At 37.2% G+C, this 26,106-nt stretch overlaps 1 protein-coding gene across 8 annotated transcripts in view; it reads left to right on the forward strand.

The window, feature by feature from the left end:
• ANO10 (anoctamin 10) overlaps positions 1-26,106 on the forward strand; it is a 205,550-nt gene that overhangs the window by 83,801 nt on the left and 95,643 nt on the right. For 4 of the 8 annotated variants that reach the window (XM_087946111.1, XM_087946113.1, XM_087946110.1 and 1 more), the window contains 3 exons: positions 8,549-8,668; positions 15,230-15,799; positions 23,419-23,474. In XM_087946111.1, the coding sequence (XP_087802237.1) occupies positions 8,549-8,668; positions 15,230-15,799; positions 23,419-23,474 (746 nt within the window). The remainder of the gene's footprint in view (positions 1-8,548; positions 8,669-15,229; positions 15,800-23,418; positions 23,475-26,106) is intronic. The other 4 variants (XM_087946115.1, XM_087946114.1, XM_087946117.1 and 1 more) reach the window with 2 other exon arrangements.

Genomic DNA, 26,106 nt, shown 5'->3' on the forward strand with positions numbered 1-26,106 from the left:
TTTGTAGGTTTTTGTATTTTGTTATCTTCTCCGGGTCTTTCTCTTCTAATCTGCTGTCACTGCTAAACCCACTATTCGGACTTTTTTGTCTTTCTTATCGACAATTGTTAAGTCTGGGGTGTTGTGTGGCAGGTGCCTATCTGTTTGAATTCTGAAATCCCTAGAGCAATTTAATTTCTTTATTTTCTATGCCTTTCTCTATTTTATGGTCCCACCAATTCTTGCTTGCAGGCAAATGTATTTCTTGCAGATCTTCCAATGTGCTATTGTTGCTACTTTGTCATGCTGCCACTTGTACTCAGCCTTGCAGCAATTTACTAGGTGGTCCAATATTTCTTCAACTTCTTTACATAGGCAATACTTATTGTCTGTTGCTATCTTCTCAATTCTGGCTTTGTATACATTTGTCCTTAAGGATTGGTCTCGTGTGGCCAGAATTAGTCTCTTGACCTCTTCAACTTTTCTGCTATTAGCCATTGCCAGATCTTGTTATTATCTGCTTTCCCTACCATTTTTTAATGTATTGGCCATGTAGTGCTTTGTCTGCATTCTGTTCTTCAGTTGGTCTTTTCTTGTAGTCCAGTTTGGTCTCTCCAGTAGTCAGTAAGTTTTCCGGGCATAGTAACTTTAGTTCAACTTCTTCATTGTCCTTCAGATATTCTTCCAAAGCTTTTTTATCTTCTTCAACTATCTGATGTACTTGCAACATTCCATGCCCACCTGTTTACCTTGGCAGAGTCTGTCAATGTTGCTGTGAGGATGAAGGGTCATTATTATTATTTTTAATTATGCTTGAGTCCAGTCCACTATTCCTGCTGAGTATCTAATACCTGGAATTGCTCAGGTGTTGATAGCCTTGATGGTATTTTCTCCATTGAGTTTGGACTATATGATCTTCTATACGCTCTTGATGTATTCATCTCTAATCTTTTTATTGACTTCAGTGTGCTTGATGTTGTCAGCTTGAAGGATACCCAGCTGGAGTGGGATTCTACCAGTTTGGACCGGTTCTATAGAACCAGTTGTTATGATTCTGCGCAGTTTGGAGAACCAGCAAATTGTGTCCCTGGTTGGCCCTGCCCCTCTCTGCCCGCCCCTTCCCTCCTCACCAAGTCATCCTTATTGCGCATGCGCGACATCGCTGACTGTGTTCTCCCCCGCCCAGTCACTCGTTAGGGTATTTTTTCCCCTCCTGATGATCAGCTGTTCCAATGATCAGCTGTGCCAGGATCCCCCTCGCTGTCTTTCTGCTTCACCCAGGAGGCTTCCCTGAGGCCCAGGAGGCAAAAAGGGGCTCACGGTGAGGAGCTGCCCCCCAGTGCACCGTTTTTTGACTTAAGGGCCCCAGGGAAGCCTTCTGGGAGCAAAAATGCCCTCCAGGAGGCTTCCCTGAAGCCAAGGACACAAAAAAAATGGGAGGGGGTTGCTGCAAAAAAAGAAGAAGAAGAAGAAGCCATGCCCACCCAGTCACATGGCCATGCCCCCCCTAGCCACACCCACAGAACTGGTTGTTAAAAAATTTGAATCCCACTCCTGATACTCAGGTATTTGTAGTAATAATCATCCAAACTCTTTTTTTAAAAGAATTTTTATTTTTTAAAAACAAACATACACATACAAAACATAAAACCTCTTCCATTTTATATACATACAGTGTGTCAGTTGATTACAAATCTTTTGTGCTATTCTTTTGTAGTCATTTACTCACAATTTATATCAATGTTCACATTGTTGAACTAACATATGATTGTATATATATCAGTTATTAATCATCCATGACTAAACTATTTATTCCATCATTTTATACGAGATGTTCCAAGTTTTATCTTAAAATTTATGTTATACTTTCAATCAATGGTTATTTATGTCTATATTATGTCTTATATCAATCTATTAAAGTTATATCACAAATTATCTAGTCTATTACATTACTATGTCTTTTTGTCTAACCATTGATTAAAAAAAACCCATATCATATAAAATTGTTTATCTTCTTGTTCTCTAATTTCAAATGTCAATTTACTCATTTCAGCACAGTGCATAATTTTCTTAATAACTTCCTCCTGCATAGGTATTTAAACTTTTTTCCAATTCTTAGTAAATACAATCCTACCCGCTATGTTAGTACATTTACAATCAAATATTTCAACTCTTTGTTGTATATTTCCGGTATAATTCCCAATAAAAAGATCTCTGGTGTAATTATATATGTTTTATCATTTTTTCCAACCATGTGTGGATTTTAGTCCAATATTTCTTCGCGTCCGAGCATGTCCACCACATATGGTAATATGAACCAGGTATCTGATGACACTTCCAACATTTATTCGATTTATTCTTAAACATTCTCGCAAGTCTCGTCGGGGGTAGTTACCACCTGTAAAACATCTTATACAAATTTTCTTTATATGCAGTTGACATTGTCATTTTATAATTTTGAGACCAAAATTTTTACCATTTTTCTAAATCAATTCCATATCCAAAATTTTTCCCCAAGCAATCATCGTTTCTTTAACTTGTTCCTCCTCCAATTTAAATTCTAATAAGTGTCCATAAAGTTTTTAAATTACCTTTTCATCAGTACCCATCAAAATCTTATCTAAGTCAGTCAACTTATCATAAATACCTTCTGCTTTAACATCTTTCTCAAATCTAAATTGTATTTGCAAATATGAAAACCAATTCATTTTTACACCTTGTTCTTCCAACGCTTGCATAGATTTAAGTTCACCCTTTTCATTCAGTATCTCCCCATATCTAACTGTTTGTTCCTTTTTATATATTATTGGATAAGTAAAAGCTTCAATGGTAGATATTCATAGTGGAATTTTTAAATAATATTGCCTTTTTATCTTCTCCCAATTCAAAAATAATGCCTCTCGAATATAATGTCTTCTAAAATACCCCTGTGTTTTAGTTCCCTTATACCAAAGGAAGGCATGCCATCCCAACAGCAAGTCATGCCCTTCTAAGATCAATAGTCTATTGTTCCTTAATGTTATCCATTCCTTTCCCCACATCAAATTTGTTGCTTGGTAATACAACTCCCAGTTAGGCAAGGCAAATCCTCCTCTTATTCTTGTATCTTGTAACAATTTTAATTTTATTCTTGCTTTTTTGCCCTGCCAAATATATTTCAACACAATTCTATTTAAATCTTCAAAAAAATCCTTCCCTAGTCAGACTGGAATTGTTTGGAATAAATAAAAGATTCTAGGCAATACATTCATCTTAATTGTAGATATTCTCCCAATCAGTGATAATTGTTAGTTTCCCCATTTTGTCAAATTTGTCGCAATCTGCTGTTTGAGTTTAAAATAATTATCCTCCTTCAGTGTACTACATCTTGATGTAATGTATATCCCTAAATACTTAACCCGACATCGCTGACTGCGTTCTGCCCCGCCAAGTCACTCCTTAGGATATTTCTTTTTTTTGTCCCTTCGGATGATCAGCTGTTCCAATGATCAGCTGTGCCGGGATCCCCCTTGCTGTCTTTCTGCTTCACCCAGGAGGCTTCCCTGAGGCACAGGAGGCAAAAAGGGGTGTCTGATAGGAGCTGCCCCCAGTGCGCCGTTTTTTTGCCTCCTGGGCCCCAGGAAGCCTTCTGGGAGCAAAAATGTCCCCCAAGGGCTTCCTGAAGCCAAGGAGGCAAAAAAAATGGGGGGGGGGGTGTTTGCTGCAAAAAAAGAAGAAGAAGAAGCCATGCCCACCCAGTCACATGGCCATGCCCGCCTAGCCACACCCACAGAACCAGTTGTTAAAAAATTTGAATCCCACCCCTGATACCCAGATATTTGTAGTAATAATCATCCAAACTCTTAATATTATTTTCATGGGGCATCTTGATTCCTTCTGTTTTCACTATTTTTCCCTGTTTGATAGTAAGTGTGGCACATTTGTCCAAGCCAAACTCTATTCAATATTTTGGCTATATATACGGACAATATTGAGCAATGATTCTATTTCAGATGGTGTTTTTCCATACAATTTCAGATCATCCATGTAAAGGAAGTTGATAGTCTGGCAGATATTTTTGATGATAGCCATGGCCTGAATTATTCAGTATTGTTAACAGAGGAAACAGTGCAATGACAGTGTCAGTGAATCTCCTTGAAATATTCCTCTCTTGATATTAACATCTCCCAGTCTGACACCATTGATCTGCAACTGTGTCTTCTATTTGTACCATTGATCTTTGTACAAAGCTTCTGATTTTTCTACTGACTCCTGTTATTTTTAGACACTTGATTATCCAGTCATATGGCAGTGTCAAATGCCTTTTTGTAATCAATCCATGCTACATTCATGTTGGTCTTCCTTTTCTTGCAGTTTTCTAAAATCATTTTGTCAATTAGGAATTTACTGTTTGTTCCTCTGCTATTGGGGCAGTTTCCTTTCTGCTCAGATGGAAAGAGATTGTTTTCAACTAGATGCTATTGGACAGCACCAGTTATCAGTTAGCAATTTAAAAGTTGTTGATAAAGAGGTAATTGGCCTGTAGTTGCCTGGTGCTGCCTCCTTTGCTGTATCTTTCATTATCAAGTAGGCTTTCCCAGATGTTAGCCACTCTTCAATTTGCAGTATGTTGTTAAATTGTTTAGCAATGAATGGATGTAGACTAGTTAGATGTTTCAATCAAAAATCATGTAATTCATATTCACTGGTGCTGACCAATTCTTGATCTTCCTTGCTCTTTTCTCTACCATTTCTGCTGTTACTACTAGTTCTTTCATTTCAGTTTATTTTTTTTAATCTTATCCACATCCGTTAACCAAGCTGCATTCTTGTTGTATTTCTTTGAGTTATCCCATATCTGCACTCAGAATTATACTGTTTCTTCCTTGTCATATACTGACTGATTCACTGCAGCCTCTCAATTGATGGATTGGTAGAAACATTTCAGATTGGATTGAAATTGGAGGTCCTGCCTATAATTAGCAATTCAAACTTCTTCTCTGCGGATCTAGTTGGTTATAGCTTTTATTTGCTGCTTTATTATTTCCATGCCTGCTATTTCAATAGGATTTGCAAGTCTAAGGAAACCCCCAGTTATGCACCAGGTGCTACCCCATCCAGAAAGATGATAAATCTCCAAGGCTCTTCATACCCACAGCCATACCATTTTACCAGCGTTCAACTGAAGCCTGATCTCACATCCAGGTCACTATATCCTCTAAATACCATGAAAAGACAGCCACAGCATCAACTTGGGTTACTAGGATTGGAGATGTAAAGCGGATTATTATCAGCATATTGGTGATATCCCATCCTGTTTTGCTGGATGATCTCACCTAGTGATTACGTGTAGATATTAAAAAGGAGCAGAGAGTGTGCTGAGCTCTACAGCAGTGGCCATGGGCTGGGTTTCTTGCATTTATCGCACAATTGGAACTGGCCATGGAGAAAGGAACTGAACTAGTACAATACTGTGCCACCCAATCTCAAATCCTGCAGCCATTCCAAATGATACCATGGTTAATGGTACGAAAGTCACCTAGAAGTCAAGGAGAGCGAGGATGGATGCACTATCTGTACCCTGCTCCTGCCAGAGACCATCAGCAGGCATAACAATGCCTTTCTGTCCCATAACCTGAAACCCAACTGAAAAAAAGGTCAGATAATCCATTTCATCCAGGACCCTCTGAAGCTGCAGCACAGCCACTTTTCCCACCATCTTTCCTAGAAAGGGAAGATGGGAAAAATTGCCAAAAGTTGGGGGTGTAATTATGTTTTTTTAAGGAGGGGGAGAACCACAGCTTCCTGAAAAAGGTATCAGGAAAGGTATACCCTATGTTACAATGATGCATTAATCATTGCATGCTACTACTCAGAAGTCAGTATCTCAGAGGTTTTCAATAACCAAAAGGGGCAAGGATCTAAAAAACAAGTAGATACACTGACAGTTTTAAAGCATCTGTCCTCTTACTCAAGTCCAAAAGAATCAAAACTTTTTTGAGATAATAACAGGGTAAGACCATTCCCAGGGTATCTGTAATGGACTTGCACCATGCTTGAACTCCAACCGAGAGCGAATTTGAGCAATTTTATCTGTCAGGTGTTGCACAAACTCCTCCATGTAATCCTGAAGAAGATATCCAAGCTCTCCTTAAGGAAGAACTGGTTGACTTGGAACAAGGCCATTGGGTGACACTCTGTGAATTCAGTAAATATGAAGAAATACTGGCATTTAATGTTCTTACTACCACAAGTTAGGCCTTAATGGCAGCTCTGATCTTTGTTTGGTTGGATTTGTTCTTTGTTTTCCTCTAGCAGTGCTCTGGCTTCTGAAGCCATCCCAAAGGATAACTGATTGAAGTCCTGAGGACCATAAGCCTGGGAAATTCTACTGCCAAACCTGAGGTTGTCCAGCAGGTTGTTAAAAAAAGAGGGTGGCTAGTACAACAATTAATTCCAACTGATCCTGCAAGCCCAGTCTCAAACAATAATCTCACATGTGGAAACTTGGAGACCATGGCCCTTGATGACCAAAAAAGGTTCCTGGATTACAGCTGTCATCCCCCCTTCCTTCTCTATCCTATGGCCTCGGTACCAAATAATTATGAACAACATTGGTTGAGGCTAGATTAAAACCTGATAGACTAGAAGCCAGTTTGGTCTAGTGGTTAAGGACCCAGACTAGACTAGTCCTGCCTCACTCATGACAGCTAGGGTGATGTTGGGCCACTTTTTCTTAGCCCAACTCATATCACAGGGTTATTGTGAAAAAAACAGTAACAGTATAGTATAACAGCATAAATACATATTCATTCTGCTTCCCTGTATTTCATTAATAGTATTGGCATAGTTTTTCCTAGTTATCATTTTTTTGATGAAATGATAAATGTCATCTAATTTTTGAAAAAAATTGCATCATGTGAGAAACTTTTAAAAATATGAAACATACAACTTTAAATGCTTGTAGAGTTCAATTTGTTAGTTAATTAACCATAATAGACTTCAATTTTAAATTTAGAGGGATAAAATGTAGTACAGATAATTGTCAATATATAACCATTTGTTTAGCGACTATTCAGAGTTATAACAGCATTGAAAAATGACTTACAACCAATCCTCATGCATATGGCAATCATGACGTCCCCATGCTCACATTATCAAAATTTGAATGGTTGGCAGCTAGCATGTATTTATGATGGTTGTAGCATCTTGGCATCATGTGATCATTATTTGCAACCTTCCTAGTTGGCTTCTGACAATGTCAATGTGGGAAGCCAGATTTGCTTAATGACTCCATGAATCATTGAAGAACTGCAGTGATTCCTTAACAAGCATGGTAAAAAATGTAAAATTGGGTGCGAATCAACTTTATTTTCTTGCTTAGTAAAGGAAATTTTAATTCCAACTTGTAAATTGAGGACTAATTATATACAGTGTAAAAACTGGCTTGTCAATATTGATGTCATCATGCATGACATTTTGGATGTAGTACTAAAATATTTATGATTTCTTTAGAATCATAGAATTGGAAGAAGTCATTTAAGTCATTAATCCCCTACACTGGGGCGTCAAACCCAAGGCCCACAGGGCTGGCCTGGAAATATTTAGCCCCTGGCGGCTAAAATGGACCACTCCCTCCACGCACCTTGTTTTCCCCTCCATAGCCTCCAGCAGCATTCTGCCGGCAGAAACCGGGCCAAAAACAGGCTGAAAAATGGCCCCACAATGGGCTCAAAATGGCTGTAAAACAGCCCCAAAAACTACAATGCTAATCCAGCCCTTGAAGAAATCCAGCTTGATATCCCTGCCCTACACTCCATCCAATGCAAGAATTCAAATTAAAACAGTCCTGATAAATAGCTATACCATTTCTGTCTGAAGACATTCAGTGAAAGGGAAGTTCTTCCCCACTCTGATCACTGTGCTAAATGCTTAATGCCATGTTAAGATGATGTGATACAATATAATCTAGATTCTCAGGAAGGAGTGTGTTCTAGAGAAGCAAAAGGGAAGATTAGATAGTTTGTGTGGAAGAGTTAAAATGGCTCCACCCTAGGAGTTCTCAGAGTATATATTTAATGGTGTGAGTGATCTGCTTTAGTTTAGCAAGATTTCTAACTATAGATCAATAAAGGAAACTTCTTAGAAGAACTTCAGTGTGCCTTTCTAGGTTTTTGGAGCATGACTGATAACTACTATTGGAATGGACAGTATTGGGCTTCAGGATTTAGTGACTGTGGTATTCAGAACAGTTTTCCTGACATTTCACTGACAATGGTGGCTGACATTTTCAGAAGCAAAGTGAGGAACTAAACGGTCTGAGTGGGCTCCTATTTTAATAGTCACATGTGTAATACCCCATTGGCCTTTCTGAACTATACAAAGTATAGAGTGTTGAGGGTTCTAGACCAGAGTCACTAAACCCTGAAGTCCAACACTGTCTGATTGTAACAGATACCAAGTGTGAAAGCCTACATCTGTATATTGCTAGTGGAATGTTTGATGATATATGTAGTCTTGTATGAGATTGGGAAAATGGGCTTTATTTATAAATAAGATCTTCAGAACATAACTTTTTTATTTATTTCAGTGCGAAGGCTAACAACTAATGGCATTCTACTTCAGGTTTTTCCACTTCATGACCCAGACCATTTAAAAAAACTTGGGCAGATATGGTATGAACAATTAAAAATTAGATACCAACCTTTAGGTAAGTTGACATTACTGATTCCGGAAAAAAAAGACTTGGGTTTGTATAAATTATGTAATTATTAGGAGCTTCAGATTCACAAAGCATAAGACTGCATGTTAAATGCAAATTATTTAATTATTTATTGTTATTCCAAGATAGCGCCATGGACAGCAATCTTGGTGAAATGCTCTCTGATAGTTTTTTTGTTTTTTATAATTCTCTGTGATTCTCTGGATTTCATACACAAGAGACCAACTAGTAAGCATCAAGCAATATTTGTCTGATGCGCAGGCTTTCTGTGACTTCACTCCCTCCCCCTGTCTTTACAAATGCAGAAGAGTTCTTAACATAGGAAGAAACAACTTCCTTTGAACAATAGATAAACAAAAACAAATGGAGTCTCCAGAGGTGAAGAAGAAGAAGGGGTAAGCGAGCTGGAATTTTGAATAGACTAAGAAAATGTGGGATTAAAAACCTTCTCCCTTGATTCTTTCTGACTAATTTACATTCACTTGCTAATAAGATGGATGAAATATTTCTTTTAAATAGATGCAATTCTGATTTTTAACACTCAATGGCTCGCTGCTTCACTGAAACCTGGCTAAATGCGTCAATTGATGATAGCAGCCTAAATATCCCAGAATTTCAATTATATAGAGCAGACAGAATTGAAGAAACATCTAGTAAAAAGAACAGAGGAAGCTTATGTTTTTATATAAACAGCCATTTGTCCAGAGATATAACTATACTAAAGAAATTCTGAGAATTTAGAGACATTAATTATCAATTGCAAACCATTCTATTCTCCACGAGAGTTCTCCTCATTTCTCCTGATTGCTGTGTATGTTCCTCCACAAGCTTTTGTAAACAATGCATTACGAACTCTAGCTGACCAGATTATGTGGGCTGAAGTTAAATACCCAGATTCATTTCAAATTATTTTAGGAGATCTAAATAAAGCAAACTTAAGGAAAGAGCTACCAAAATGACAACTGTCTCACCAGAGACAAAAATACTTTAGACCATTGCTACACAACAATAAAAGATGCTTATAGGTCTTTACCAAGAGCAGCTGTGGAACACTCTGATCACTGCATGATTCACCTTGTACCTGTCTACAGACAAAAACTTTAAACCATGAAACCAATTAAATCAGTGAGGACTTGGAATGAGGAGGCAAAGCTAAAGCTACAGGCTTGTCTTGACTGCAGTGATTGGACTGTGTTCAAAGTATCTCTGCAGACTTGGATGAACTCACAGCTGCACTTAAGCAGCTACGTTGTTCCAAAGAGGATACCTACAGAAAAGGTGACAGAATACTGTACAATCAGGCTAGAAACAAGGGAGATCAAAACTAAGGAATCAGTTCTCAATAAATGAACCAGCAAACATGTTGAAAACTCTTAAACAATATCACCAGTTATAGCAAACCTCCTTCCCATGCTGAAGGAAGTCAACAACTGGCAGATGACCTAAGTGTGCCTTACTGTAGGTTTGAGAGGAAACTATTGCCATCCATCTCCACAGTCCCCATCTCAAGACACACCAACAACAGCCAAGCCTCCTGCACCCTACCCCATTCCATTGGGCCCACCACCTCTGGTGATTACAGAGAACAAAGTACAAGGTCTATTTCACAGACAAAAGCCAGGAAAAGCACCAGGCCCAAACAAAATAACTCCTCCTTGCTCAAAAGCTTGTGCTGACCAAGTGGCCCCATCTTCACCCCCATCTTTAATAAATCACTAGAGATGTGCTATGTTCCTCCTTGCTTCAAATGCTCTACTATCATCCCAGTGCTGAAGAAACCTTCCATCAAGGAATGACTTCAGATTGGTTGCTCTAACATCTGTAGTTATGAAGACCTTTGAAAGACTAGTGCTGGCCGACCTGAAAACAATCATGGATTCGCTGTTAGACTCCTTGCAATTTGCCTACCGAGCAAATAGATCAACATGATGCTGTTAATATGACTCTGCACTACATTCTATAACATCTTGAATCTCCAAAGACCTATGCAAGACCTCTTTGTAGACTTCAGCTCAGCATTTAATACCATCATTCCAGATATTCTCCTAACTAAACTAAATCAGCTAGCTGTATCTGGCCATACTTGCAAATGGATCATAAGCTTCCTAACAGACAGGAAGCAGCAGGTAAAGCTAGGCAAAATCACATGAGATACTTGTACAATTAGCACAGGCATCCCCCAGGGCTGTGTGTTCTCTCCACTTCACTCTATATACCAATGACTGCATCTCAAAAGATCCCTCTGTTGAAATTCTGAAGTTTGCAGATGATACCACAGTGATTGCAGGGGTGGGATTCAACCGGTGTTACTACTGGTTCGGTGACAACGTTTTGTGGGTGCGCGTGTGCGTGTAAAAAAACCTTAAGCTGTGCCACTTGGACAGCTGAAAAGCGCACATGGGTGCACAGCATTTGAAAAGCCTCTTTTTTCCTGCTTTTTCAACCTCATCTGTGCCGCGCAAAGCAGCTGAGGTTGAAAAAGCAGGAAATAAAGGACAAGTTAGAGCTGGGTGAGCCAAACAGCAGCAAACACAGAACCAGTTCGGTGTCTGCTGCTCTTCAGAGCTACCGGTTCTTTAGAACTGGGCAGAACCGGTAGCATCCCACCCCTTAGTGATTGTTCTCATTCTGGACAATGATGAATCTTCATACAGACAGGAGGTTGAACAACTAGCCTTGTGGTCCAACCAGAACAATCTTGAACTAAACACACTGAAAACCGTAGAAATGGTGGTAAATTTTAGGAAAACCCTCCTATACTACCACCTCTTACAACGCTAGACAACACAGTATCAACAATAGAGATCTTAAAGTTTCTAGGTTCTATTATATCTCAAGACTTAAAATGGACATCTAACATCAAAAACGTCATAAAAAAAGCACAACAAAGAATGTTCTTTCTGCGCCAACTCAGAAAGCTCAGACTGCCCAAAGAGCTACTGATTCAGTTCTACAGAGGAATTATTTAGTCTGTCATCTGTATCTCTATAACGGTCTAGTTTGGCTCTGCAACCAAACAAGACAGACACAGACTTCAACAGATAATTAGAACTTCAGAAAAAACAAATTGCTACCAACCTGCCTTCCATTGAGGACCTGTATACTGCACGAGAGGGCTGTGAAAATATCTACAGACCCTTCACATCCTGGACATAAATAGTTTGAACTTCTACCCTCAAAATGATGCTATAAGGTGGCTTCCGGTTTGCGAGGCTTCGGCAGCGGCAGAGATTTGCAATCCAGCGCGATCCCTGCCGAGCTCACTGCCAAGGTTCCCTCGATCCGTTTGGATCTGGGGGATATAGCTGCCCTGCAGGGGCAGCTGAAGACAGGGGGGATCTGGAAAGGGGGTAGGGGGTGTCGCAGACCTCCTCCCCATCCAGCAAAACCCCCTTTTCCCGAGGCGGAGGAGCGGCGGTCAGCAATGGCCGCCATGAAGAAACCTGCAAACGGATAAGATTGTGCAGGAGGAAGAAAATCGGGGAAATCGTGAGAGTTGTCTCTGGACCGGGATAAAGTTGCCAAGGGATAAGAAAGTTTCCTGGGGCTTGAAAATTGCTACGGAGAAGTTGCTACATTGTTTCCAGAGAGAGTTACAAGCTGCGTACAGAATTCTAAAAGGGAAAGTTTTTTTTTCTTTCACTCTCCTTCCTAACGTGACAGCGGATGGAATAACAAGAGAAATCTGAAAATCTAGGTAATTAAATACTGAAGAGATAAGGATTTCTGAATGATTTTTTTAAAAAAGACTTTAAAATTTTTTTTTTGTGTGAGTGGGAAGGGAGAGGAAAAATTGGATTAGAATTTGAAAATAAGGAGAAGACTGCCTGGATTTTTAAAGAGCTATAAATACTAACAAGGCTTCTGAAAGATATATATTAAATGGAACTTTGTGATCAAACTCCAATCCCAGAAAGAGAAAGTGAAGGAGAAAGTGCTTAAAAAGAATTAACCTACTTGGATTGCTTGGTGATTTTACCACTTTTGAGAATTATCTCTGATTAAAAGCACTTGGATGGTTGTCTGGGAAAACTTTTTCTCTTTATAATGGCATTACTTGTGGACAGATTGAAACTTTTATATCAAAAATATGAAAAAGAAAAGCAAGAAGGGAAGGACGTTTTTGATACTCTTTTTCAGTATTTAGAAATGGCGGTCTACACTTATGTAAAATTGAATGGACAACAGGACGACTGGGATAAAGAAGAAGCCATTTTTGATGAACAAGTGACTTTGGCTGGGGAAGGAAAGGAGAAAGAGAAAAAGGAAAAAGAGACTTTAAGACCTATAAAAGCAATCAAAAAGAGAAAAACAAGATGAAAAAGAGATATTATGTTAGAAGACAACAGAAAGGAGGAAAGCAGAGAAAAAGGGAGGTGGAGAGGCAAAGGGGTAAAGAGGACAGAGAGAAGAATAAGCAAGGGAGAAAGGGGACGAGAAGCCTCAATAGTAGAGAGCAAGATGTAAAGAAACAAGAGTTTTTTAGAGATAATGGGTAAACTTTATTGATAAAGGGATTCTAAAGGTACATAAGATTGTTTTTTAAATTTGTATTTAGAAATAATTTTAGAAAGTTGGAAATAATGTGTAATTTAAAGTGTGATAAAATGTTTAATATAACTTAGTGAAATTTGTCTTAAGAAAAGGGGAACATTTCATGAAATAAGGATTTGAGATATGATGTTGGGGGGGGGGAATAATTGTGGAAAATATAAGTATTACCAAAAGGCATGTTATTTAATTGAAATGGATAAAATGGTTAAGATATAAAGGAGTTGGAGAGAAAGATACAAATGAATGTCAATATTAATTAGATTGTGTTATTTCAGTGGAATTTTTTTTTTTGAAAGGAGAGATTTGAAGTAGGAGAAGCAGGAATACCTTAATGAAATAATGATTTAAAATATGTGATGTGGGGGGGAATAATTATGGAAAGTAGGTGCTCCCACAAAAGTATGTTAATTAATTGAAAAGTAATGTGCTAAGTGTTTATGATATAAAAGAATATGAATATTAATGAATAGATTAGTATTGGTATTGATAATATTGTATAATTTTAGAATGTACCAAATAGAATCCCAATGTAAGTTAGGTATTTTATATTAAGTATTATAATTGTAGGGGAAAGAGGTAAAGGCTTCATACTCCAATTAGTGTACAGGAGAACTTTTTTTAAAAAGAAGAAAGATAAATTGATAGCTGGATAAACAGACAAAGAATACTAAATACTATGATTTGAATTGAGATGAGATAAATAAAATAAAATTAAGAGAATCTAAGAGAGAGAAGAAGCTATATAAAAATTGAAAATAGTAATAAGATATGGAATGGCATATAAAATGAATATGAATTTGAGTTGGTGTCTGTACAAAGAGTTTTGACCCGGGATTAAGCAACTTTCAGAAAAGATGTTTTTTTTTTTAATGTTTATATGTTTTGTGTTCTTATGTGTTTATGTTTGAATGAGCTAATAAAACCTTGGAGAAAGGCTAGAAAAGGACAATGGAGAGAAAGATAGAAGAAAATAAAGCAAGTTAGAAAGGGAAAATATGTGATTGTAAGGAAATGTGTTAAAGTTGTAAAACTTTCAAATAATTTTTAGAAATTTTTAGAAAAAAGGTTTTATGTTTATCTTGTATGTTTTGTATGCTTTTAAAAATTAATAAAATTTGTTTTTTAAAAAATGATGCTATAAGGCACTGCACATCAGAACAACTAGACACAAGGACAGTTTTTTCCTAAATGCCATCACTCTGCTAAACAACTAATTCCTATAACACTGTCAAACTATTTAGTAAGACTGTATTACTATTATTTTTCTCATCCTTGCTATAACCTATCTCTTCCAACTTATAACTATAACCTTGATGCTTGTATCTACAATTTATATTGTTTTATTTGTTTGTATTATGATTTGATTGCTTATTAGTAACCTATGACTATCACTAAGTGTTATATCTTATGATTCTTGATGAATGTATTTTATTTTTTCCTTATGTACACTGAGAGCTTATGCACCAAAGACAAATTCCTTCGGTGCCCAATCACACTTGGCCAATAAAGTATTCTATTCTAGTCTAAATTCAAGACCATATACGGCCTGTGTGCAAGAAGCAATTGAGGGAATACTGGCTTATTGATTTGATTCTTTTCTGATACTACATATGGGTATAGGTGTATTCTTTTGTATTTTTTAATATAATTAACAAATAAAAAATGGATATTCACAGAGGGAAATGAAGGATTTTTTGCTACAAATATTAAATAGTGAGAAAATGTTTGAGATTGAATATACCTGATAACTGAAATATATACCAGAGATAGAGCAATATGGCTTTGTAAATAGGACCCTATTTCCATTTTGGGAAATGAGTATTTGTCTTGTCTTGTCTTGACTTGAGTTAGGAAAATCGTGAGATGAAGATTTATAAATAGATTCATTATATGTTGTATAAATTCACTGAAGACTAACCTTATTTAGCTTCTGGGCCTGCGCCCGGTTGGTTAGTTATTGCTACCTACTGAATGATATTTTTTTTTCCCTCACAGATGAAATTCGCTGTTATTTTGGTGAAACACTTGCTTTCTATTTTGCCTTTTTGGAATATATCACATTTGCTTTAATTCCAATGGCAGTCATTGGGATCCCTTATTATGTTTTTGATTGGGAAGATTATGACAAGTATGTGCTATTTGCAGCATTCAATCTGCTGTGGTCTACTGTTATCCTTGAACTCTGGAAACGATCTTGTGCTGTTATGGCTTACAGATGGGGAACACTAATGATGAAGCGACAATTTGAAGAACCAAGACCAGGATTTCATGGGGTTTTAGGTATCAATCCTGTCACTGGCAGAGAGGAACCAATATATTCCAGTTTCAAAAGACAATTACGGATTTATTTTGTTTCAGTTCCATTTGTGTGCCTTTGTCTCTGCTTTTCACTTCAAATAATGATGATTTATTTTGACTTGGAATTCCAAGCACGTTTATATTATGAAGAGAACCAAAATGAATTAAGCGCCTTGATAGTATACATGCCTAGCATAATTTATGCTGTTGTGATTGAAATTCTAAATCGAATTTATAGATATGCTGCAGAATTCTTGACCTCATGGGGTAAGATTTTTCCACCTTTTTCATGTTTCTTGTTTATTGCTACTATATTAACTTATTAACATACTTTATAAAACAATTAGTTCCACTCTTGTATGGTAGTAAAACTGTAATAATTTAGATGCCAAGATAAAACCTGCAATAAAATAATTAGCACGAAGGAACCTTATACACATAACTACAAGGATTCTCATTATTGGCACTAGTTATCTTCAATAAAGTCATTGTGAACACTGAATTAGCAAATACTGAAACCTCTGCTGGGAACATGTATTGCACAACAGGTTTTCTTTTTCTTTTTTTGCTGCTCTCTGCTTGTTTACGGATAATTGTGAAAGCACCATGAATATTAATTTTTTTGTTACAAATAAAATTTAACAAGTAGGCAAATTCATAAATAAAGAATTTGTGAATAAGAATAATCAATTGTATGGTTTCATCTGATTTTTAAGAGCTGATCAAAACATTACTAAGCTGAAAACATTGAAATTCAGCGCTCTTGTTTGTGACAGCTAAAATATCCATCTTGTTTAGATTTTGTTTTCTAGGAAATTGATATCTATTAACTCAACACTGCCCTGTTAGTTTCAATAGTTTAAAACTAATGCAGACTCCTTTATTATCTAGAAATGAAAGTTCTATTATTTTATAATAATTAGTTTATAAAGTAAAATTTGGATAGATTTGTATATATAACAGATGATGCAGACTTTGAATCTAGAATGGTAGAGAACTGAAGTTCAAGTTATGAAGTAAACTGCCTTTGGCAAGTTATGATTTCATTCTAATCTTTCTAGATTGGGCAAGGTAAAAGTAATCTGAGTCTGTTTAAATTTTGGAATAAAATATAACTTTGAATTTAATAAGATAAAGGCAAAAATCTAAAACTTGAATATTTAAGAAAGTAAAAGTTTTGGCTTTCTTAGGAGAATTTCTATGTGTGCACAATTATTGGGCAACTATTAGTGTGCAAAATTATTAGGCAACTAAATGAAAAATGAAAATTTGTCCATCCTACTCACTTATCTGCACTGTTGAAGTGAGAATAATAAACAGCTCAAAGTGTATAAATAAACATTTCTGACATTTCAAAAAACAAAACAAAAACCAGCCACTCTTCTTTTCATGGGATCTGTCAGTTTCTTGATCTGTTGACAATCAACTTTTTGTGCAGCAGCAACCACAGTCTGCCAGACACTGATAACAGATAACAGATAATCAGAGTTGGAAGGGACATTGTAGGTCATCTAGTCCAACCCCCCGCCTGAGCAGGAGACCCTACACCATTTCTGACAAATGGCAGTCTAATCTCTTCTTGAAAGTCTCAAGTGATGACACTCCCACAACTTCCGAGGGCAAGCTGTTCCATTGGTTGATTGTTCTCACTGTCAGAAAGTTTCTCCTTATTTCCAGGTTAAATCTCATCTTATTCAGTTTCCATCCATTATTCCTTGCCTGGCTTACAGGCGCTTTAGAAAATAGCTTGACCTCTGTGGCAGCCCCTCAAATATTGGAAGACTGTTATCATGTTTCCCCTGGTCCTTCTCTTCATTAGACTAGCCATGCCCAGTTCCTGTAACTGTTCTTCATATGTTTTAGTCTCCAGTCCCCTAATCATCCTGGTTGGTAATCATCCTATTCACTGTTCAGAGAAGTGTACTGTTTTCCTTCACTGCAAATATTCCATTTAAGAGGGGCTCACAAGCTCTCAATAGGGTTTAGACCAGGTGAGGAAGGGGGCCATGTCATTATTCTCTTGTCTTTAAGGCCATTACTGGTTAGTGAAGTACTTCGATGCATGCAGTGGAGCATTGTCCGGCATAAAAATCATGGTATTCTTGAAAGATGCAGACTTTTTTCTGTATCACTGCTTGAAGAAAGTGTATTCTAAAAACTGGCAGCAGGTTTGGGAATTGATTTTGAGTCCATCTTCAGTTTGAAAAGGTCCAACTAGCTCATCTTTAATAATACTAGCCTATGTTAGTATTACACCTTCTCCATCTGGCTGGCATCTGAGTCGAAGTGGTCTAGCCACAGTCCCTCTGGTCCATCAAAGAGTCACAGTCCATAAAACCTTTGAAAAAATCTGTCTTCAGATATTTCTTGGCCCAGTCTTGCTGTTTCCTCTTATGCATCTTGTTTAGTAGTGGTTGGGTTTCAGCCTTCCTTACATTGGCCATGTCTCTGAGCACTGAACACCTTGTACTTCTGGGCACTCCAGGTGGGTTGCAGTTCTGGAATATGACAGCAGTGGAGGATAATGGGCTCTGGTAGTTTCACGTTTGATTCTTCCCAAATCATTGGCAGTTAATGTACATCTTTTTTTCTCAACATGTCATCCCAGGGCACGGCTCAGAGATAACACAAACAGCTAGCAGTTCAAACTGGCCCTTTTGTGCTCCAAATCTCCCCTAAACGCTCCCACGTTTCTGACAAGTCCCTGAGCAGGATGATGATAAACTCCCCCCACAAACCTCAAGCAGCCTCTGATTGCAATTAGTCTAGCCCAGCGCTGTCTGCACCAAGGCTGCACGGCAATAAATCCCAAATGTATTTGGCAAAATGAGCAAAGCAAGGAGTTCAGGAAGCAAAATATCCAGATAATCAGTCCAGAACACCACACAGGAATGCAAGGATTCTTGGCAGTTTCTTTTTTTAAAAAGTTTTTTTATTTTTTAGACAAACAAAAAACATAAAACCATCTTTCAATTTACATACAGTTGATACAAATATTTTATGCACAATCTTTACAGTCATTCCCTTCTAATTCAAATTAATCCTCATATTATAAATCGACTATATATATATTATTATCATTATTATTTGTTTATTAGACTATTACTAACATTCCATCATTTTATGCAAGAAAATCCCCATTTTTACTTAGCTTACTTTATAACATTCATTTCATCATTGCCAGTCTATTAAAAAATGATTTATCCTTATATTACTTTATCTCTACAATTCTATTATACTTATATTATAAAATATTATAATTTCATTTCCTTATTTTGTTATCAAATCATTGATAAAGTAAACCCCATATCTTATAAAATTGTTTATCTTCTTGCTCTCTAATTTCAAATGTCCATTTACTCATTTCTGCGGTGCGAGCGGTGGGCGGGCGGGGCAGGCGGTGCGAGCGGCGGGCGGTGCGAACGGCGGGCAGGCGGTGCGAGCGGCGGGCGGGCGGGCGGTGAGAGTGGCGGGCGGGCGGGCGATTTCTTGGCGCGCGGTGGGGGTCTCTTTTGGCCGGCCCGATTTTTTTTTCAGAGGGGAATATCATGCCTGAGCCTGCCACCAATCCATATGCCTCAATTTTTTCTATTAATTTGGGCGCTGTTTCTAATGGATCTTCCAAGATAAAAACCAGATCATCTGCAAATGCTTGTAATTTATATTCTTATATTCTTATATTCCCTATCTTCTCTAATATTTCTATTTAGTACCTCCAAAGTCAGTACAAACAACAGAGGTGACAACGAGCAACCTTGCCTAGTTCCTTTCTTAATAGCAATATTTTCTGTTAATTCTCCATTTATCTTTGCTGATTGCCTTCCATATATGGCTTCAATGGCTTGAATAAATTTCCCACCAAAGCCTATCTGTTCCAATTGTAATATAAATTGCCAATTCACATTATCAAAGGCTTTTTGTGCATCTAGAAATATCAAAGCCATTTGCTTCTCAGGATGTGCCTCATAGTATTCCAAAGTGTCCAGAATTATTCTCATATTATCTTTAATTTGTCTCTAGCAGAAATCCATTTTGATCAGAGTGTATACAATTGTTCAAGTATCTTAGGTCTTTCTGCTATTATTGAAGCAAATATTTTATAATCTGAGTTCATTAGTGAGATATGTCTGTAACTCTTGATTTGTTGTGGGTCAGCATCCTCCTTCAGTATAAGACTAATGTAAGCCTCTGACCATGAATTAGGTATTTTCGTCTTTGACATGACTTCACTCATCACTTCCAGAAATGGGAGATTCAAAGATTCCTGTAAAGTAGTATAAAATTCAGCTGGTAGTCCATCTGGTGCCTTTCCATTGTTTTGTTTTTTTAATGCCTCAGTTAGCTCCATCATCGTTATGTCCCCTTTTAACATCTTTTCAATGTACTTGGGTATCTGGGGTAATTTCACCTTTTCCAGGTAATACTTAATATTTTCCTCCTCTACCTTTTCTTGATCATATAATTTACCATATTAGTCCTGTATAATTTTTTTCTTCTCTTCATTTCTATGACAGATCTTTCCTTTATCATCTATCAGTTGTATTATCTTTTTCGAATCTTTCTCTTTTTTTTAAATTTATATGCTAACCATCTACCTGGTTTATTTGCATCTTCAAAAAAATTCTGTTTAACACTTCTAATTTTCTGTGCCAGTTCTTTTTTCATTAACCCCATTCTGTGTTTAATAATGTCCATTTGAGTTTTAATGGCTTTTTTTGTGGATATTTCTGTAACTCCTTCTCAAGTCTCTTATGATCTTCCTCTAATGTCTGTAACAATTGTCTTTTCTTTTTGCTCCTTTTTCTTGTATAATCTATTATCAGTCCTCTAGCATAAGCTTTCATTGTATCCCAAAGATTTTGAACTGAGGTGTCTTCTGTTCTGTTTTCTTTAAAAAAGATGCAAATTCTTTCTCCATTTTTTGTGTAAATTCTTTTTCTTTCAGTATAGTATTGTTTAAAGTCCATCTAGATCTTTTCCTTTTTCCTTTCCGTATAACTTTTACTGGCTTGTGGTATGCCCAAATACTTGTTTCAATGTCAATTTCTTGCATATTGGAGATTAATTCCGTTGACATACATACCATATCAATTCTTGACCAAGATGAGTGTCTCTTTGAATAGAAAGTATATTGCCTGTTTTTCCCATTTCTTTCTCTCCAGGCATCTTTTAAATTCAATTCCTCTGTCATTTTAAAAAAGGATTTTGGAAGAATCTATTTTGCTTAATTATTTTCTGTGAATTATAGTCTAATTTTACATCAACTATTTCTTTGAAATCTCCCATAATGCATATATTATCATAGTCCAGCTCAATTATTTTCTTGTGTAACTTTCTATAAAATTCTTCTTGGCCTCCATTGGGAGCATATATTGCTATTAAGAGTGTTTTAACATTAATGTCCATTATTTCCACCATCAAAATTTTTCATCTTCATCTGTAAAGATTTGTTTAGGTATAATAGTATTTCTAATATATAAAATCACTCCCCTTTTCTTATGCTTCATCAACGAAGTATATATTTTCCCAAGTTTTGGTTGTATTAATATTTGTTCATGTTGTTTTTTAATATGTACTTCTTGTAGGCAGATTATATCTAATTTTATTTTTTCTAATTTGTGAAATATTTTCCTTTTGGTAGCCATATTGAGTCCATTTATATTAATTTTGATCAATTTTTTCTCTTCCATATTTTATACTTTACACAAAGGATTTACTGCTCTAGCTTCCATTCTGCCTCCTGCAGCATCTTCCTCTTTATCTCTTAGTTCTAAACATTCCTCTTGGATTCTAATTATTGCCTCCTCTCGTCTTATCTTTTCTTCTTTCCCTCTAAAATATTCCACATAGAATAATTCCACTTGATTCTTGGCACTTTCAAACGTCAGCACAGAACACTTCAGGAACTCAGCGTTTGTTCCCGACAAATGCCCCCAACCGTAGCATCTCCTTAAGTGTCATACCCCAGGTGTGCCTGGTAAAGCTAGGCAGGGCACTCTCCTCGTGAGTGGCCTGCTCCATCTCATCTGATCCCGCCTTCTCTGCACTCTCCAAGCCCTTGCATCAGTAGGGGATGGTTGTTGCTCCTCATCTGAGCTCTGTTCCATCCTGCCTGCAGGCCTTACTAATTCCAAAAAGCCTTGCCTGGACCCAGTTTCTTCCAAAGCCAGCGGAGCTGCCCTCTCACACTCTGTCAGTTCTTGTTCCATCTCATCTTCCCCTGCAGATTGAGACTGACGGGGGCATGACAACATATTTCTTAAGACCTTATTGACTAAGTATTTGCAACAAAACATTTGGTTCTGTGATCACGCCCAAATATCTTAGCAATTTCAAGGGGGCTCCATGCCTCTGAAAGATTTTACAATTTTTGACTTTTCAAAGTCAGTAACTCTTGTTTGGCCCATGTTGCCTGAGGAAAAGAAGCTGCCTAATAATAACACTTGATATAGGGCATTGATCTCCTTAGGGCACACCCTCCCTCATTACACAAATACACATCACATGATATGCTTATATTCACTAAGCATTCAAGTTTATACAGCTTGGAGGTGGAAAAAATGCATAAAAATGATGTTATAGTCAATATATATTTGCCTAATAATTGTACACCCAGTGTAGTTGTATGGACTCTGGATTATTGGAGTTGATAATGCATCTTCTTAAAATCTAGGCAGTCTGATGTTTAAAACAACAACAACAATAACAATAATAATATAATTGGAGCCCTTGGAGCAATACCTAAAGGGCTGCCTTGCTATTTGGAAATCCTGAATTTATCAGACTTGAATACCCCGATTTTACAAAAAACACCCTACTTGGAACAGCTTATATCCTCCAATGCTACCTGAACACTTCCTAGGTCCTTGGTTAGGACTTGAGCTGTTGAGCTACCAACTAGCCCCAAAGGCTGTGAATCTCACTAAAGATTGAAGAAGAAGAAGGAAGAAGGGAGAAGGGAGAAGGGAGAAGAAGAAGAAGAAGAAGAAGAAGAAGAAGAAGAAGAAGAAGAAGAAGAAGAAGAAGAAGAAGAAGAAGAAGAAGAAGAAGAAGAAGAAGAAGAAGAAGAAGAAGAAGAAGAAGAAGAAGAAGAAGAAGAAGAAGAAGAAGAAGAAGAAGAAGAAGAAGAAGAAGAAGAAGAAGAAGAAGAAGAAGATGAAGATGAAGATGAAGATTTCTTTATTAGGAAACAGTTATTGTTTCAATATTCTCCGAAAGATTCCTCAATTAAGACTTTGACTTGAATAAAAGTCAGATTACTAACACTCTAATAATTGACAGCCTCAGTAAAAAAGAGATGTTAACTTTGAATGTAATGTTTTTAATGCTTTGTTTAAACATTTAATGCATACTGTAAAGTTGCAAACCTCAAAGTAATATGAATAGAAAACCTGAGTGAAAAAGGAAATCTCACCTCCTTATTTTGATAGATTATAGTAACTTTTACTGTATTTAGTTGTACTATTTTATTTTCATGTTTTTGTCTTGCTGTAATCAAGTTGTCTTAGTGCAATCAAGTACAGTAAACCTGTGGTCACAAACGCTCCTGACCATGACCTAATCGGGTTCCGACCAAAAAATTCACAAAATTTTTGAATCTGGTCACGAACACATACTCGGGTGGCGATCAAACATGACCCCTGACCCAGAAATTCCTGAAGATGAAAATTAGAAAACTAAGAAATCGCCAAAGTTATGGAATGAATTATGGTTAGTGACTAGAGGTTCTACTGTACACATATGATATAAATATTGTATTTTAAAATATACATTCTGCAGTTTCTCATACTTGTCATTTTTGCATTCTTCATTTGAAGACAAAATATTTCTCTTACCATAAATAGTAACTAATATTTTCATTAATTGCAATTTTAATTAAATTTCAGAAAACCATAGATTGGAGTCTTCATATCAGAATCACTTAATTTTGAAAGTCTTGGTGGTAGGTATAATTGAGGCATTTTGCTTATGATTCGTAATATCTCTGCAGAAAGCCACTGAAATGAGTTTGACTCTAGAGATTGCTGTTTTTGGTCAGAAAGGAACTTCTGTATAGATCATGGGTATCCAACCTTTTGACTTGCCTGGGCTGCGTTGAGTGAAAAGGAATTGTCTTGGATAACATAAAATATATAATTTAGTTTATATAATATAATATATAATTTAAATGTTTAACGTTATGTGATTTATATACATTATCACATAATGTTAAACATTTACTATCTTGTCAGGCCACATTACTAGCTGTCCAGGGTCACCTGCAACCCACAAACTGCAGATTCTTTATTCCTGATGTAGATGTAGGGCACAATTGCAAATTTTAATTTTCTTTTTAGCCACACTTAGCCTTCTTCAAAAGCTACAGTGGAAAATGTGAGCTTCTTTGCTTGTATGACATGTAAAGGGATGAGATATTGCAACTAAGGCTGTGAGTATCCTGTGAATCTGCAAAAGTGCCAGAGAAGTTCAATATTGGGTTCTGGGTTGGTACTGTTTAACTACACACTTTCCAAAGGCATGTGTCTTTTATCTAATACCTAACAGAATTTTTTAAAGCTTATTATTTTCAAGTAACTTCTGCTAGGCTCAGAGAAACTGCCAGATTCATAATCATAAAATTGCAGTGAGAAAGTTAGATTGTCATGGGATCAGTTATGTTGTAGGATTTGCAATGGGTTTTCTTCAAGTGTTCTCTTAGGATGGAGTACCTCTCCTGATATTGTTACTTAACTGTTAAAAGGGTGGGATCTAATAATATCTGGACATCAGAGATTTCACATTTAGGAAATGTAAACTCTAAAATCTTCCATTATTTGTTATATATTTTGAAAATATATAAAAAGTTACTTTTATGATACTAATTAATATTTTAAAGAGAACCTAAAAACTATACTGAACTATACTTAATTCATTGTTACAACTAAAAAATTTATACAGCTGATAATGAAAGATTATTTTCCAGGTCTGTATAATTTGTTAAAAAACTAATAACACAGTACTGGAACATAATCTTTCATTTATATATTTTTCTATACCAATTCTTATTAGGAAGAGTAATGTTGAGTAAAAATTGAAAGCTAGTTTATTTTCCAGGAACAATTATTATCTAGAATGCTTATGAGTTGACCACCAAAGATCAACTTTCAGATAATTATTTGGGGGCAAATCTTTGCTTTCCCATCAAGTAAAAACTGTTCCACATAGTGCAGTAAAAGATTACAGAGCTAATGGACTTCTAATTCTCCCTCGAGCCGCTCGGAGCATCCAGAGAGTGGGATGTGCTTCTGAGTCCTCTTCTTGCAGGCTGAGCTTTAGATGAGGAAACGCTCCGCCCCCTCACGTGACACCGCGCAGCGTCTCCCCAGTCTTTTGCTCAGCCTCGAAGAGTCAGGCTGTTAGTGAAAAGAGCTCCTTGGCTGATTCAAAAAAGGAATTTAATTCCTGGCTATTTTTCTTCTTCTAAGGTTTGAAATTTCCTTTCCTCCTCCTGCGCAAAGGGTTGGGACTTAGGGGGATTCTCCCCTCGCCCCTAGGGGCCAAAAATATAACTAAAAGCGGGGCGGGTTCGCGCGCTTCACCAACCCCCACTCCTTCATCGCGTCGCTGCCTCTGTGCTGCCTTGTGGCACGCTTTCTCTTGCTGGATTCCCCCCCACCCCAAACGCCGACCGGGAAGGCTAGTCGCCCCTTAAGAGCACCAGGTGCGCTGAGCTAACCGGACAAGCCCTCCCTGCCGTCCCAAAGGCGCCCGACATAGCTCAGCTCGCGGCCGCCATCTTGGCGCCATTTTTATTGCCGTTTATTGCTGCTGCGGTGATTACAAACGTTCCAGAGCCCTTGGGTCAAGCCTTTTACAATTCTTAGCGATCTTTCTGGCTTGCTTTTATTACTTTGTTGGCCTCCCGCAGCCTTCATCGGGGCGAAGTTGCAGCCCCCCCTCTGGTTGTTTGTTGTCTGGAGGCCTGCTGCCAGAGGCCTTTTCCGCTCTAGGCCTCAGGCGTTTATTTGGCTAATCCGGCCTGTACCGAGATACAGTTATAGTTCCTTCCTGTTACGGTTACTGTTTATATAAATAATAATAATAATAATAATAATAAAAATAAAAAAAATTATATTACAAAAAGAAGTAAAAAAATTTTTTATACAAAGATTTTCTTGTAGTTATATGTATATATACGGATAACCTGTACATACAACTGGTGTAAAAAAAAAAGAGCTTAAATAGAAATCAAAATATATATATATCTGTACATATCATATTACATAGATACTTTACTGTCTGTTATCTCTGTACATATCAAATTCCAAAAGGGGGAGCAGGCCAGCTCAATCCTCACCCGGCCCTATCCACAGGCCTATTCCAGGCGAGCCAACCGCCCTTACTAGTATTCATTATCTAACATGGCAGACGACAATCTCTCTAAACGTCCTTCTTTGAAGGCTAAGGCAAAGTCCCACTACTTGCGCAGGCAGGACAAGGAACCTAAGGGCTCTAGACAGGACAAGGAACCTTCCAAGGCCTCCCAACGTGACGCCTTAAGGCGCCATAAAGCGTTGGAAAAGGAGTTTGACAGG

The sequence above is a fragment of the Notechis scutatus genome, chromosome Z, assembly GCF_049901735.1.
Source record: "Notechis scutatus isolate UNSWTSFEM ecotype Mainland chromosome Z, rNotScu1.2, whole genome shotgun sequence".
NCBI classification, from domain to species: Eukaryota; Metazoa; Chordata; class Lepidosauria; order Squamata; family Elapidae; genus Notechis; species Notechis scutatus.